At 43.4% G+C, this 17,164-nt stretch overlaps 1 protein-coding gene across 1 annotated transcript in view; it reads left to right on the forward strand.

The window, feature by feature from the left end:
- TEAD4 (TEA domain family member 4) overlaps positions 1 to 17,164 on the forward strand; it is a 58,545-nt gene that overhangs the window by 20,371 nt on the left and 21,010 nt on the right. Inside the window, exons 3-4 of the mRNA XM_010575405.1 lie at positions 13,178 to 13,242; positions 14,171 to 14,233. Coding sequence (XP_010573707.1) covers positions 13,178 to 13,242; positions 14,171 to 14,233 — 128 coding nt within the window. The remainder of the gene's footprint in view (positions 1 to 13,177; positions 13,243 to 14,170; positions 14,234 to 17,164) is intronic.

The following is a 17,164-nucleotide window of genomic DNA, read 5'->3' on the forward strand; positions in this document are numbered from 1 at the left end:
GCATGACTAGGATTAATGGGAGAGAAAGAAGGAATATAGGATGGATATCAGCAGAAGCTTCATGACAGCATGGTGCTCAGTGCTGAGGGATCTCTCTTCTGTAAGGAGTTAGAATGGACACGCTGTTGTTGGGGACTTTTAAAATTGTATCAGAGAAAACTATAAGGAATGTATTTGTAAAACTAGTCCCAAGGAATGGCGCGTGTGTATTACATGTTTTGTATGAATGAGAGGTGGATTCTAGATTAGATGTGCTACGATTTTGCACAGGAAACAGAGACCAGTGGGCACTAGGTGGTGACCAATGTGGCTTTCCACTGTAAATATCTGCAGGTTTTTTTCAAAGTTGTTAGTATTATGATTTATACTATCTGTGGTTTTGTGACATGAGTAAGTTTATTAGACTGAGGGACACAGAGGCCCTTTCTCAGGTCTGAAGCAGGAACAGCAAACTTCAAGATAAATACTAGGAGCGCTTTCTCAGAATTTGTCTTCTGTTCATTAGTCAGACATTGAGTAGAGAAGGGTGATAGCATTTCTCAAGCAAGGGGGTGCACATACACAGAGGGAGCTGAGAAGTGTCAATATGCAGATTGCGTGGAGACCTGGCATAGGAAAAAAGGAGCTTTCTTATTTCCACAGTGCAAGTAAGCAACACCTGTCATCGCATGAACTCTCTTTTAAAGCCTCTTTCAAAGCCATGCCTTATTGCTGGAGGGCATGTATGAAATATAACTTAACAAAACTTTATTAAAGTATCCCTATACGTCTGTTAAGCAAAACCAGTACAAGACAACATAACCTTTTCAGGTTCTAGTGCCTTAAGAGGTGCCGCCAAAGTGAAGGAAAGCTGCTTGATCAGAAAAAGGCACTATTACAGCTAAAAGAAGAGGCAGTATTCTCATTCATGTAGGATCCAGATAATGAGCACAGGAGAACTAGGACTGTCTACTGGTTTAAACAGTTGCTCATTAGCTAATCCATAACAAGCCCTGTATTGTCTGTGTGTGGTGAGGATCTGGGCAGCAAAACTGGGAAGGCTGTGTGCAGTTTGTGCCCAGACAGATGGTCTTGTAAGTCTGTTGGTCACTGGCAGAGCTGACTTAAACCTCTGGGGCCTGGGTACACCTGCTGCTGAAGGGTGTAGAGCCAGCAGCTGTTCCTCATTGCTGTCACCTTGAACTTGTGACCCATCTTCTGGGTACTCCTTCGAATGCTCTGAGGCTCACTGCGTGCACATGTACAGGCACGGTCTTGCTCCTTCTTTAGCTTCTTGAGCAGGAAATGAGTCTGCTTTCACTGAAACTTTTTCATGTAAAGAATCACACTTCTTTCCTCTGGAGTGTGATTTGTACAGTAATTGCAAATCCCTTTTCAGGAGCTTAGATTGGAGTCTGTGGACTGGAGTGCCAGGAGTGTAACCAGTGCTTGATGAGATAACCCAACAGGAATGACCCAAGCTGTTGACTGCAAGTGCTGTAGACAGACGCCTATTTCTAAGCGTGACAGTATTACAGGGAAACACACGTGCATGTGTGGTATTTAGCACAATGTTGCCTTCAACCTTGACTGGGGATTATGAGCATTGCTGCATATGAACACTGCATCGTCATCTTTAGTTGTAGAATCATAGAAAATGATGCTGGGAGGGACCTTCAAAGGTCATTTCATCTGTTCCTGTGCCCAGAGGCAAAGCCAGCTCTACTTAAGCTGTTCGTGTCTAGTCTGATCCTTTATGGCTAAGATTGGAGGAAAGTGATTTGACAATTCTAGATACAGCAGCTTTCATTTAGAAGGTTGTTGAAGTACCTAGATATTTGCAAATTTCCTTCTAGATCCATATGCATATTTAGGTATCCCTGCAGCTTAAATAATTTTGTCATCCTCTTGTTCCTGCTCTCCTGTCACTGCCTGACTCATGGTTGCCCAGCTATCTATCAGACTTACACTGTAAACTCAGTCAGGGAACAGGTGTTTAAAGAATGTGGAACAGAATTGCTCCAGTGTTAGGAGCAGAAAGAGAGCAGGGGGGAAATATCACAAGCCGCTGTAAGGAAATGTTGTGAGCTTGGCAGAATTCAGCCATTATCCAGACCAGTTCCTGGGTAGCTACCCAGTTACGAAGCCTGCAATTCTGCTAGGCTTTTCTGTCCACATGCTCTTTTCACCTGTTACAGAATATGACATCTTTAACATCTTTAAGCTATTTTTGCTAGTGCTGGGATGGTGCAAAACTGTTCTGTGTTGAGACCAAGAGTCTATTTCCTTCAGCAGCCATGAGACAACCTAACAGTTCACTGCAGAGGAAAAGAGGGAGTTGCTACTCCCGTTTCCTTGCTCCCCTGCTCTGCTCCTGGTTTTGTGCTCCCACTCTTTAGGCTAACTTCAGTTTCCAGCAGACTCCTTGCTGATCCATTTTAGATTGCTAAACTGATAGCAAACTACTCGGGCAAAATGAGACAAACAGATTTCTGCCAGGTTAGAGATTTGAAGTGGCCCCTGGAACGATCTCGCGAGAGGAAGTTAGGGGAAAAAGGCAACCCCTTTTTCAGCAGTAGCCAGCCATTCGTTTAAGCTGAAGCTATAACTTGATGGTTTAATGTAATCATGGACAATGACTGAACTCTAAATTATAATGGCAAAAACTGAAGATGGGTGAACTGGCAGCCATTCCACTTACAAAATCAGTGTTCACTTAATCATATAATGCAGGAATAGTCTCTGGATTCTTTTGCCTTCCTTGAAGCTGCTGCATAATTTTCAGTCAGTTGGCTGGGACTGGGTCCTGGTGTAGTCTTAGGTGTCAAGTGAAGCAGTCACAGCTCTTCACAGGATGAAGCCGGACCAGGCCAGATGCCTCGAGAACTGCATGGTTCTGTGCTGGTCACGCAGCAAGTGGCTGTGTGGATCTCACGGGCCCCCTTCAGCTCCGGCTTCTGCGGTAGCTGAAGCTTTTGAGTACTCAGTCAGCCTGTCGTCTGGGCACGTGCACAAGATTAGCACTTGGGCAGAAATCTGCAAGAAACGGTGTACTACTGGTGTCAGCAGAGGCAGCTGACCACAAAATGAGGAGGAGGAGAGGTGCCGAAGTTTTTGCTATCCTTTGAGGCAGTATCACTGAAGCGCTACCGAGAGTTGCTTTCAGATACCCTGCAGCTATTGGAAGTCACTGAAACAAGCAGATGAGACGTTTATTGACCTAAGGAAGAATTTAGCAGATATCTGGGTCTGTAATGTAGAACCTGGACTTGGGGAACTGGAGGGTGCTGTTACAGTTAAGCATTAGTTTCAGTGCTGCCCTCAACAGTCATGTTTTTCTGAACCTGGGCCTTAGTGAATAAAGTATGTTTGTGCCTGTGTAGTGTTGTCATTCTTGGGTGTCCTCAGAGACTGAAAGCTCTTAGTTTGACATGCCTTTCCATGTAGGATGGGTATTGGCTGTTTTGGGTGTTAGCTGATATGCTCTCTGGCATATGAAGGACTTATTACTATATGCAGCTGCTTTGGTGTGGTTGTGGGATTTCCCAGCCAGACTGAATCTAAACAATTTCTATAAGTTTCACCTCAGTCTTACTCTGGGAAGCATCAGAACAAATCCCAGCTCTGTTCCTATTGCAGCCTGTAATGTGTATATGGAGGAGTATTTATTGGATGGATTATCTTATATTTCTATGGCCTGAGGTGATAATGTGGGAAAACACAGCTGATGAGGACATTCAATTTATGCGCTGAAAAACTGTATTAAAGGCTGAGGGGTGGTGAAGTGCTGTGTAGCCTGGAGCTTCCCATTAGGTTGATGGGGAGGGATTGCTGCATGCATACATTGTTGTACCTTAGTAAAAGCTCATCTTTGCAAGGAATAATTCCGCATGCCTTTGGGGCAGTAATTAGGAGGCACTTTAACTCTGTCTAGCCTTTAGACAAATGATGCAAGCACAGGAAGAGCCTTGCCCATTTTCTTACCCTCTGTATGTGTGAGGGTTAGGTGGAGTACAGTTCCAGGCTACAGTTTCTCTGGTGGCAAAACTGGTTTAAGAAGTTCTGCCCTGATTCTTTCTCTGTTCTCTCTGCTGTGCCAGTGTGGTGGTTACTGTGGCCACAAAATGAACTAGTTCACCAATCCAATTAAAAATAAACTGATTGGGAAAAACAAAACAAAGCCAACAAAAAAATCCAAGTGAGGGGGAGCTTATTTTTGAATTTTCGGTAATAAGTTTAGAGTGGTACATGTCAGTCCTTCCCCCCTGCCCCCCCCCTCCCCTTTCTTCCAGCAATTTAATTGCTACAGCTGCACACGGAGTTGATGGAATATTGCAGGAGGAGGAATGACCAGCTGAGGAGAGTGGAACCTCTTCAGGTTGTTTTGTTGATGAAGAATTTGTTGCTGTAACTACACCCATGGTGACTGACTTTTCATTTATCTCCACTCCTTGTTTGGAACCCATAAGAAGCTTCCCAAAACCTGCAGGGTCTGTAATTATTATCCCTTAGTCATGTACCTTGCATGAAGAATCTTAAACTGACCATCAAGAAACAGCAGTTCCTAAATGGGGATAACACTTTCTAGCTGTGAATTTAGGTTACATAGTGGAAAAGGAGAGGAGTAAATGCTAACCTTCCCAGCAAAAGGCCTTTTACGCAAGATGACGTTTCAGTGTTTAGACCAGTTAGCAAATGAGACAACTGTGTTTTATGACCTCAGACAGATTGGTCACTCGGCTGCCATTTCCCCACGTGAGGTGCTTGACTGGCACATTCTGCCTGGCAAATAAAGCTTCAACTTCTTTTTCATTTCAGAATAGGAAGAAGCTCAGCACTCAAATGATGAAAACAGGTATGTTGGGGAAAAGCTGACGATGTGGTGGTGCTAATCACTTCATCTTTTCAGGGATCTGGTTGTTTTGATATTTTTCAGAAGTACTGGCTCAGCTTTCTTTGAGTCTTCATCTCAAAATCCCCTTATTGTAGGGACTGCATGAGCTCAGGGAATCTTCTTGTGGAAGGTTAATACTGAGCAAATTCAAGCATGGAATACATGATCAGAGTAAGGAAACTTTCTTCCCACAGCTGAATATAAAATTCTCTGGTATGTGTAACTATGGGAGCTTGAACCTATTAAGCACTGAAGTTCTGCATTTGTGAGGGGAGAGATGTCTTCATAGGATAGGCCAGTGCACTAAAATGCAGTATTGTTTTCTATGGTCTCTTTTCATGGGAAGCGATCCTAGTATGATGGTCATAGTGGTGTTTTAAGTTCTTTTATTGCCTCCTGAATACAGTTCTCTGGATTCAGTGTAGAAGTTAGGAATAAAAACACAGGATGTTAAAAAAAGCCTCGAAAGGAGCTTGATCAGAGTGAACTTCATTGTTATTAATGTATCATTTAAAGGGTTGTCTCCAGCTCCTAAGTAAAAATAAACATACTGCTCTTGAGATTGTCCACGGCTGTTGGGGCTACTTCCCACAGGGATTTGCCACAGTTGCAGTCCAGATAAATGGGAAAAACAGGACACCACGCTGAATTACTTGCTCAGTATGTTTAGTTTATAGGTGCCAACAAAACCTGAAGACCAGTGAAGAGCAAACAACAGAGTTTAGAGATTAATGGTGGAGGAGTGAGGGTGGAAGTTCCTAAGGAGAGGTGGAAAGATAGGGATGAATACGGAGATGGTTATTGCAGAATTTTTATTGACTTTGGGGACAGCCTCAGCTCTCATAGTGGAATTAATAGTTATCTTGGTTTTGGCTGGGGTAGAGTTAATTGTCTTCCTAGCAGCTAGTACAGTGCTATGTTTTTGAGTTAGGTATGAGAAGAATGTTGATAACACACTGATGTTTTCAGTTGTCGATAAGTAATGTTTAGTCTAAATTCAAGGATTTTTCAGCTTCTGATGCCCTGCCAGCAAGAAGGCTGGAGGGGCACAAGAAGTTGGGAGGGGACACAGCCAGGGCAGCCGACCCAAAGTGGCCAAAGGGGTATTCCATACCATGGGACGTCATGTCCAGTATATAAACTGGGGGGAGTTGGCCTGGGGGGATTGCTGCTCGGGAACTAACTGGGCATCAGTCAGCGAGTGGTGAACAATTGCATTGTGCATCACTTGCATATTCCAATCCTTTTATTATTACCCTTATAATTTTATTAGTGTTACCATTATCATTATTAGTTTCTTCTTTTCTGTTTTATTAAACTGTTCTTATCTCAACCCATGAGTTTTACTTTTTTTTCCCCTGATTCTCTCCCCCATCCCACTGGGTGCTGGGGGGGAAAGAGTGAGTGGCTGTGTGGTGCTTAGTTGCTGGCTAGGGTTAAACCATGACAATAGTAAAAGTAGGAGCTGAAACAGAGAGGGAGAGAAGGATTAAGCCTTTGAAATAGTTTGGGCGCTGAACACCATCACTGTATTCTTTTAAGTTGTATACCAAGACAAAGCTCAGAAAGAGGGGGAGAAGGACCTGTAGGAGATAGAGGCCAAAGTCTAAAACTTCATAAACAAGTTTCCTGAAAAAGAGATTTTAAAGTTGAAAGAAAGCGTGCTAAGTAATCAAGAAAGATACAACATTAACAGTTGCCAAAAGTTAAGGAAGATAGAAAGGGATGAAAGGAACCAAGGCCAGAGAAGGAAAGGTCATGTACTGCATTTTCTCTTGCCTTGAAAAAACTGGGCTGGGAAATTGGGAAGCTAGCAGAATCTTCTCACCAAGCCTTTGGTAAGAAAAGATGGTTTGTGATGAAGGGAGAGTCTAATAATAACAGCATTAAAACTAATGTTAAGGATTATATCAGTAAGAGTTGAGTGCTGTGCATCCTGATGAGAAGATGGGATTAGCCATCAGAAAGACAAAAACGTGAGTTTTGACAAATGCAGCCCTGTTTCTGGAAAAGGTGATGCCCAGGAAGGCATTTAGTGTAGCTGGAAGGAGGAGACAGTGGAATGAGAGATGGAAAGTAAGGATGTGCAGGGAGGTATGGATTGGGGCAGACCACAGCGGCAGTTAGTGCTATATGCACATGTGAACATAACACACACTGCTTTTGCCTTAAGTGTCATTTTGGTAAGACTTGCTCGGCAGTTAGTTTTGGTTCGTATGCACAGAGAAACATTGACATTTGGTGGACAGCTGAGGTGTCCTTAAATTCCCTCTTGTGTCTAGATTTATTTGTCATGCTGTTTGATGCACACAGTTCATTATGTTTATGTTGATTGTAATCAACAGCTAACTAAATGGTTAGCAAGTTCAGGAGACAGCCATGTCCGAGGAGCTATCATTAAGTAACACAAAGAGATTGAAATGATAGTTGAGATGGCTTCCTTGACCTTGCTTTGATTAAGCTTTCACTGGATGCAGCTGGATAGTTGCTTCTGTAGTTCTCTTATCTTTGCTGCACTTCACAGGTAGGTGTGTATGTTTGCGTTGGGTACGGAAAAGGTATCTCTACCAAGAAGCAGATACTTTCATGCAGTTTCCCACTGGAAGGATTTTGCAGAAATCACTGAGTTCTTTGCTCTCACCCATCACAGAAGAGAGGCTTTTGGTTCTTCTGCTTTCTTTGGCAACAGGTGTGCGAGGCAGTACAAGGCTTAAAGAGATGCTTTATCTGCCTCTTGTACAAGCAGTAATATACCATTACTAGCAGAAAGCCAGCACGAAGCTTTGAGGTAGGACGGGGAAATGCTTTCTATGGCTGTGGGAATTCCCTTGATTTTCCCCCTTTCTTACAGGCAGATAATTCTCTCCTCTTACAATGAAAGACAACACAGGTGTAGCATGGAGAATCAAAAAGCCTGTTTATTAACTTTTTAGCAACACCCTCCTGGATAACTACTGAATGCAAAATTTTGCAATTCAGTGTAACACTGAGTGGGAGCTAAATTGATGCCCTTGGAAATTTATCTGTTAGGAGCGAAAAGTAAAGAACATAAGAGAGTATCTCTTTACTCCTTTTTTTTTTCATGCCATGCTTCCAAGGGGAAGGCTACAGGGAGGATAAAGAGCTTTTGGGTGCTGTGCTGCAGTTGGTATGTTGGCTAGAGCTTCATGAAACCCAATGCGCAGTTTCAACAGAGGAGGCACAACTGTTGGCAGGTTCTGGTGACCGTGGCAGGCCTCAGCGGGAGTTATTCTAAGAACACAACATATGATCAGATTACTGAGGGACACTTTACATGGCTCTAAAAAATGAACCATCTGACGGTTTATGACAGCGCTGCCTGTTCCAGCCAAGTGAGGAGTGCTAGTCTTTGCTGACCCTGCAGCCAGGGTTGTGAAACAAAGAAAGTGCTTTCCAGAGGCTGAGAACCTACAGGCTTCCAGCTGCATAATACCTGCTTACATCTAATTCTGATAAGAAAAACAAAAGACATTTCGGACTTGCTTCTCGTGCAGTTTTGATTCATGGTAATTTAATAAGTTCTTGCTGCACTTTACTAGGCTTGGCAATTTGCATAGTTCTATATTTAGTAATCCCTGTGATGCTAATGTCTTTGTAGAGTGATCTGGGGTTTTTGCTACCAGTATCTTTATTAGTTTAGTATACCCTGCCACCTTTCTGTTTTTCCCAGGCTCTGTGGGGACACACTTCTGGAAGAGGAAGACTGTATCAGAGGTGGTGGCAAGTGGGAAGTGAATTCTAAAACTGGAAATTTTGAGGATCCACACCTGAATGCTCTCTCTAGAGAATTTCTATACCAGCTTCTAATATGTGCACTTTGTACAACAGTTTCCCCTCCCTCTAGTCTTCTCCAGTGAATTACATGGCCTGAGAGAGCTTTGCAATTTTTGCTGATGTTGTCAAAGACAAACAGTTAAACACTTAGGGAAACACCTCCCACTTTCCCAGGCTCAGCTACAGTTTATTACCTCTCCTCCCTGCTACCTAGTCTCGGCCTCCCATGTTTTATTCTCTGTAACGCTCAGTCCCTTCTAATCCCTTTGATGAGTGCTGGGTAGCACAGGAGTTTGGAGTCACTGTGTAAAGGTTTCTTTCTGCAAGTCCTTGCTTGTTAGTGTTTTTCCTCAGGTGCTCCTTGCTTCTTGCTTCTCCTCTGCTCTTGCATGGGTTCTCGATGGGCTGCAGTCCTTTCAGGGTTGTCCCTGCTCTAGCATGGGTCCTCCAGAGGCTGCAGTTGCCTCAAAGTGTACTCCTCTGCCGTGGAACACCTCTTTCCAAGAGTACTTTTCCAGCCACGTCCCCAACAATGTCCCCTACCACATGTCTCCTTTTCTCCTTCCTTTTCTCCAAATGTGTCTTTTTACATACCTTGCATTTCTCCTCCTGTGCCTCCTCATGTCTCCTTTTGTGTGTCTTCTCTTGTGTCTCCTGCCCCTAGTGGCTATTGCCCTTTCCAAAATACGTTTGAGCAAAGGTAGCTTGTGCTGCTCTGACTGGTTGAGGTTTTGATTGATCGTTGTTTTCATCCATTTTGGAGATGGCTGGAATCGACTGTGACTGGCAGGGGACTGTTCATGGCATCCTCTCACACAGATTACCCCTGCAGTCCCCTACTGCTGAAGCAGAATAGTGCTCTGTCAGGCTGCTCAGTCTGTATAATTTCTTGACTTTCATGGGAACACAGCAAAGCTAAATTTGCTCCTAAACTTTTATTATGTCTGGTTGAGAATCCATTAAAATTAGTTTTGCAAGGATGACCCATATTTGAACCAGTATCCGAAGAGTTTCCATCTGTTCAAATTGTCACTATAGCCCGATATGCACCCTTTGAAAGTTTGCCTGAAATTCTCCACATCCACTTCTTCTCAAGGCTGGTTTTTCCTCTCTCTTCCATTAACTCATTCCCTGCCCCTCAAAGGGTCATCTTGGTGTATACAAATTTTCCTTCTTGTTTCTTTATAGATAATGGGGTTTCAGCACCTTGTTTTGTTCTGCACGTTTCCCACTTCTGATGTGTGTCAAACTGTCCTTCTGAAATTTCTTATGTGCCGGCATCTGTGCGAGAAGAATCACTTCAGTTGCTTCTTACCTTTCAACTTGGATCCATGTCCAACAGATGGAGGCTTTGAAAAGCCATAAATATTATTCTTGGCACTAGAAAAAGGTGTTGTGGGTATGTGTGGCTAGTAATTGGTCTCGGCTTTGTAAAAATGGTTACACTGGTTGGAAAAGCAGCCAGGTGGAAGGTAGCATAACAGCATCTGCTCCCATCAAACTCTCCTGGGCATGTCACCATGCTAATGCTGAAACTGTGGGAACTGAAGAGGTCAGTGGTTACATGATGGCCATTGTGTTTCTGGCACAGAAGTAGTTTCTAATTTGTGTGTAGAGGAGCTGGAGCTGTTTTCTTCTCAGCTACAGACCTGATTCTTCTCCCAGGGGAATAAGGAGAGCTTCTGTAATGACACCATTAGGAAAAGATTAAGATCTGTAAATGTAAAATGCCTTCCCGTCCCGATGTGTGCTTCGGTTATGTTTCATGAACATGGCCTAAATGCAGTCATGGACATTTACATTCTTCTGTTTCAGAAACAGATGGAATTAGGAGTTTTGCCAGCCCTTCCCTAAAGGCTTGGTGGTCAATCTCTAGCATAGTCTTTCCTTGCATTCATTTTTTTTTAGAGTTGAGTTAAACAGGGGTTTAAAATAAAAACAAGTGATAACTCTTTCATATAATATTAAACTACTGGAATAAATATTACATCTATTTTCACTGCGTGCTTTTTTGATGTCTCTGATGTCCTAATGTACAAGTTCTCTATTCAGCCCATAAACTTTCCATAGAAAATACTGGGTTTTTATAGTTTTCTTATAAATACACTTTACAAGAGCTGTGGCTTTGCTTCCCAGTTTATTCCTGCTTCATTCCTCAAACGCTTGCAGCCATATAAGATGTCTCACAGCCTTGCACTTCCCACACCCAACTTTTTATCGAGGTACTATGTCGCTACTAATGTGGTCACCACAAATGTATTATTTTGCCAAGCCTGCTCTTTCTGTCATGTTTTCTGCCTTGAATCAGCCTGGAGTTCAGATGTGTAGCTGCTGCTTTTCTGTTTCTGCTCTTTATTCCTCCATCTCCAGGAAGAGAATAAAGTCTGCTTAGATGTGAGACGTGGGAGCCAGTGTGTGGAACGTGCATAGTCTGCCTCATGTCTTGGTGTCCACTCTCAAACAGTTCTGTGGTGCTAGCTGTGAATTGGGTCTAAGCTTGCTTCTCCTGTTCACTGCTGAAGCTGTCAGTAGCACAGCCTTCTCTGCTTCTTTGCCTGGTTTTTAAATCCTGGACCTGAGTCTTCTGCAGTTTCCTGCTCTCATTCCAAGCAATTTCAAATTCTGTACCAGTGACCCTGTAGCTTCACGTTTCATTCATGTTACTGTTAATACCATTTCCCTCATCTGTCACCATGACCATCGTTTCTTTGCATCTCTACACTGGCCTTTCCTCTTACATTGAACATAAAGCTGCTTGTCTTCATTTCCCTTGGCCCTGAAGGGCATAATCTCACTGTCATCTCTTAAAATCAAGATGTAAAATGTGACTGTCTTCAGTGCCTGCAATGTATGCTTGTTCCATAATTGGACAAAGATCCCTTCACCTGTCCCAGCCAGTGCCCCACCTTCCTGTTTATGGGAGCTCCCCATACCCTTCCACAAAGCTAAGCTTCCTTCTCTATCTCTCTTCTGAAGAATATTCCTTTTTTGAGGATGCCTGCAAGAGCCTGAAAGCACTTCTAATTCACTGTATCATGTCACACTGATAAATTCTATGTAACTGTTTCCATGTACTTCCCCATTGTTGTTTATTTTCTTGTACTTAGATTCACAGAATGACAGACTCATTTAGGTTGGAAGGGATCTCTTCATATTGTCTAGTCTGGTCCTACTGCTCAAGCAGTGTCAGCTGCAGCAGGTTGCCCGGGATTGTGGTGTCCAGTTGGGTTTTGAGTATCCTCCAAGGATGGAGAGTCTACAACCTTTCTGGGCAGCTTGTGCCACTGTTTGACCACCCTTACAGTAAATAAGTTGGTTTTGGTTTGGGTTTTTTTTGTTGTTGTTTTTTTCTTGTTTTCAGATGGAATTTAACGTGTTTTAGTTTGAGCCCATTGTTTCTTGTCCTATCACTGGGCACTGTTGAGAGGAGGCCAGCTCCCTCTTCTTCATGGCCTCCTGTCATGTATTTATATGCATTGATAAAAACTCCCCTTGAGTCTTCTCCAGGCTGAACGGTCCCAGCTGTCTAAGCCTCTCCCTATATGAAAGGTTCTCCAGCCCCTTAATCATTTTTGTGGACCTTTTGCTGGACTCGCTCCCGTATGTCCACAACTTTCTTGTGCTGAGGAGCCCAGAACTCGACCCAGCACTCCAGATGTTGCCTCAGCAGTGCTGAGTAGAGATGGAAGGATCCACCTCCCTTGACCTGCTGGCAACATCCCTCCTAATGCAGCCTGGGATGCTGTTGGCTGCCTTTGCCAGGAGAGTGCATTGCTGGCTCGTTGTCAGCATGTTGTCAAGCAGGACCCCATCCATTCAGCCAGTTTTCAATCCACCTCCTTGTCCGCCCTATCTAACCCATACTTTGTCAGGTTGCGTACGAGGATGTTGTGGGAGGTGGAGTCAAAAGCCTTACTAGAGTCACAACATATACAGCTCTGTACTCATCCACCAAGCTAGTCACTTCACTGGAGAAACTATCAGGTTGGTTAAGTATGATTTCCCATTTGTAAATTGATGTGGACTACTTCCAAACCCCTTCTTGTCCTTCATGTATCTGGAAATGGTTTCCAGGATTACATGCTCCATCACCTCCCAGGGACTGAGGTGAGGCTGACTGGCCTGTTATTTCCTGGATCTTCCTTCTTGCCTTTCTGAATGTTTTAGGGTGAGTGGCTTTCCTTCTTTGCACTGGCAATCTTGATCCTTGTTTACATCTTCTACACGCTATGGTAATGTAATTATTAAGCAAAGCATATGATTCTTCTTTTTATTGGTAGTTTTAAGCTATACAGATGCAAGCTGGGAAACAGAATTTGCAGCCCAAAGTTCTGCGCCTGAAACTCAGAGCTCTACTGTGTGAACTAACGAGTACTTTTCTAAGGTAGAAAATAGTGTGACAGAGTGTCATCCCGCTGCTGATCGCTATAGATAGATAATTCCATCGTGCATCTTTTCCCTGGGGTCATAGCTTTCTAAACCTGTATTTGTATTATTTCTCTGTTCCAGGCCGAAATGAGCTGATTGCGCGCTATATTAAGCTGAGAACAGGGAAAACACGCACAAGGAAACAGGTAAGTGTAAAGTTTTCCCTGTAAACATTAGCTTCTTTGTATCACTAGACATGATGAGGTGTTATGAGAACAACTCACTTGCTGTTCACTTGCTATTAGTTTCTGGCTTTGCTGGAAAGACATTGTTGTGCTGAGCTGGTTAATAAGGATAACAGGAAGAGTCAGCTCAGGCATTTTACAGTAGGATTATAATGCTCATGTCTCCCAACCACATCGTGACACACAAATTTTTGTTCTGTTAAACGGTGTGTGATTTTATTTGTTTGGTCTACTAATGAATGTTTCGGTGGACATCAGTGGTCCTCCATATGAAGATTCTTTGTTCAGCCCAGACAGATGGACACCAATGGTGATTTTGAAAATGCCTGGTGCATGGGATGAAAAAGGAATCTTTGTAATTTGGGAATGATAGTCTAGGCTGTGCTGGACAAAGCACTGAGCAACCTGGACCTGCTTTGGGTAAGGGATTGGTGGGTAACATCCAGAAGTTCCTTCTAACCCAAATTATTCTGTGATGCGTTTTGGCCCACATTAGATATGGGGAAGTTCTGAGAGTCATTATGTAGTGGCCAGGGATGTGGAACATGGGTTTCCCTTCTCCCAAGAGGAGGCCAAGATGGGGGGCAAAGAGATCAGAACTCTCAGTCCCTAGATTTAAGGATGGGGTCTTTAGTTTTAGAGGAGGTCTCTGGCTTGATAAAGCCATCTGAATTGGAAAAGGCCTTAAATGGCCCATCTTTGCTGGTCCCCTACCTCACTTCATGACACTTAAGTTATGTTCAGAAAAGCATCTCATTGCTGCCTCAGCCACCTCTCCCCCAACCCTAAATAACTCCCTATTGCACAACGTGCCTAAAGTATGTTTACTTCTGCAAGCAGCTACCAAGTACTCCACTGGAATGAAGATGGATTTTGTCTTTCAATGCAGGTATCTAGTCACATCCAGGTCCTGGCAAGGCGGAAAGCTAGAGAGATCCAAGCCAAGCTCAAGGTATGATGGGTATCCTTTAACATATCACACAAGCCCCCTGAGTCAGCCATTCCCTCTTTGAATAGCCTTAAAAATGGATGAGATAGCCACTGAACTGTAGTAAGCTGGGGAGGAAAAGGTACTTCCCAGGTAGTGTCGTGCAAACACTTGTATTGTTGTAGCTCTGTGACGTCTGGAGCAATTCTATTTAAAGAATAAAGAAACAGTAACTTTACATTTTATGTGTCTGATTTCTACCTCTGGTTTATGCTGCTGTCATCCAAGTCTGAAAGACCCTTAGACTTGGGAGTTGCAAAGAGTGTTTACCTGAGAAGGAGGGGTTTATGGTTACAAATGCTGACCAGTAATCAGTCTCTGGTGTTGTGGTGACCTTGGGAAAGGGTAGCCTTACAGTTACTGCGGTGCTAGTTCCGCCTCTACGTGTGGTAGTGATGTGGAGTTGTCTGTGGGAAGTGTTCTGAGTTGGCATAACCATTGAGAGGAAGCAACAAAGGCACCTGGCATCTTCTCAGGTAAAATGGTGCCAGCTGAATAGACTTTGCCCCTTGATTAATTCAGACCTGATTTGAAGAGGCCTGGGCTAATGAGAAAGAAAATGGTTGACTACTAGCCTGAGCAAATCTGTGTTTTCCTTTCCATAGGAAGAGCTGTGAGATCACGCTAATGGACTGATACCTCTTGACATTTATTTCCACTCAGATTTGAAGCAGGGAGATGGTTCATGTGCTCAGACTGAATTGCCAGAAATGTCAAGAAGATCAAGTTTATGGTGACAATTGCACAGGAGGGTGTCCCCTGTTAGAATGTGAGCCATCCAGGAAGGGCTTGCCGAGCAGGATGTGAGGTCTGGTCCTTGTTATGTATCACCGAGGCAGCCAGAGAAGGAAGGTGCATGCTGACCTTCCCGATCTGGTATGGCAATAAGTGATCTGGAGGGAAGTGTGTTTGCTTCCCTGATCTTCTGTGCTTCAGGTGATGGTGAGGATCTTGACAGCCCAGTCCAGCCCTGACTGTTGAGTGGATGGCTGTTAGTATGTGCTTCCTCTTGGCTGTCTGGGCAGCTCCTTGCTGGGCACCAGGAGAAGCAGACTGTCTGTGAGCGAACTGTTGGCACTCCGTCTTGACCAGAGCTGGAGTGCATGCATCTCTATTGCAAACAGTGATTACCTCTAAGTCATGACTGCACCCCCCACATCCCACCCCCAGCTCCTTTTTAGAAAATGGTGTGTCTGTCATTAGCCTGTTGTGTTTCCAGCTGCTCTGATAAAGAGAAGGAGCCACTTCTAATTCTATCTATCTAATTCAGTGCTTCTGGGTAGGGCTGCCTAAGCTTGAAACCTGTGGTGCTGTTAAGTGGTCAATTCAGGTGGAGGCCTGCTTGAGAGGCAAGTTAGAGCGAGTAGGAAACAACAACTGCCCGGGGTGTTAAAAGATTTACTGCTTCTTATATCTGTAACCTTGATTCCGTTCCTTGCATGTCACAGCTCTGGGATTTGGCATGATTGAAAAGCCAGTCAGCCGAGCCTGTTTCCACTTAGCACACAGGAGCTGGCCGGTTTTGTTCTCAGGGAACGAAGGTGTCTCAGGGAGCTCCACGGAGCCATTGGTTGTTCTCCTTTTACACCACCCCAGGCCATGCTGTGAGCTCTGCCCAGCTGCCTGCAGTGAACCATTCCCCAGTAGCAGACTGTTCCTTTCTGCCTGCAGAGGCAAGTCTGTAGCACTGATTCAACTCATTTACTTCTTTGCTTTCGCTAGTCATTTTCATAGAGCAAGGAAATGAAATCGCAAAAGCTGCTGCCCTTCTTCCAAGTTCCTGCTGATAGCTGTGTGCTCTTCTATCAGTGTTCATTTTCCATAGCGAAAATACGTTTTCATGTTTGTATCTTAGAGATCAGAGCAGCTACACGCTGACTTTTCAGGGCGATTACTAAAATACTACTGTCTCCACACAAATTGGGGTGTCTTCTCTAAGTGTGCACTGTGGCTATAACAGATCAAGGTAGGGTAAAGCTTGGAGAAAAATCTCTTCCCAGAAGTCAGCAGTTTTCCATGTCCTGGGTGGCTAATAGGTATCACCTGTACCAAGGAAAAACAGGGAAATTGTGGTGGTATTATTATTATTCATTTTGAGAATTATAAAAGAAAATACAAACATTGCAAATGTTTGGTAAAAGTTTTTGTTGCTTTTTTTTTAAAACTGGAAGCACGATACAAATGAATACAGAACTGTTAGCTGAAAGAGGAAGGAGATGTCTTACAAAAACATGCTTTTTCCAGCAGTCTGTCAGGCATTTAAACAAAACAGAAAAACACAACAGGGATTAACAGATAAAAGCTTTTCTTAATTGTTCATTTCTTTTTTTACTTTAATACTTCCACAAGTAAATGCTTATTCCCCATAAACTCATGTATAAACTCAGGTAGAGAAATATGATTTTTCCGGTGAGAAAGTAAGGGGAGGAAAAAAATCTGGTTCTGCAATGACAACTGGGTAATGGTCCTTATGTATGTCATGAAAAAACAGAAAAGAATCCTTACCCTTAAAACATGTTGTAGGTAATTGTTAAAGTATTCCCTAAAGCATCATTTAAACTGGATTCTGAAAAACTTTCCCATAGCTTTGGAGAAGTTTAGGAACTTTCTCAGCAATTAAAATGTTTCCCCTCCATTCACTTGAATGGTACTAGCAGGAGTCACAGATACTGTAAAAAAGAAGATACATAAGTGTTGCCCATTTCTACTGATCATTCCACTTAAACGTTATCATTTATTCTGGAGCTTTTGTTATGCCTCCTCCAAATGTTTTTGTGTTAGACACATCAGGATTCCTGGGCTTTGAAACATTAGAAAACCTTAGAGAAAGTGGAGGAGTTGAGAGAAAGGAGACCCAAGGGTGAGAACTTACTGCAGTTCAATGAATGCAAGCGG

The sequence above is a fragment of the Haliaeetus leucocephalus genome, unplaced genomic scaffold (genome assembly GCF_000737465.1).
Source record: "Haliaeetus leucocephalus isolate CR32 unplaced genomic scaffold, Haliaeetus_leucocephalus-4.0 Scaffold473, whole genome shotgun sequence".
NCBI lineage: Eukaryota > Metazoa > Chordata > Aves > Accipitriformes > Accipitridae > Haliaeetus > Haliaeetus leucocephalus.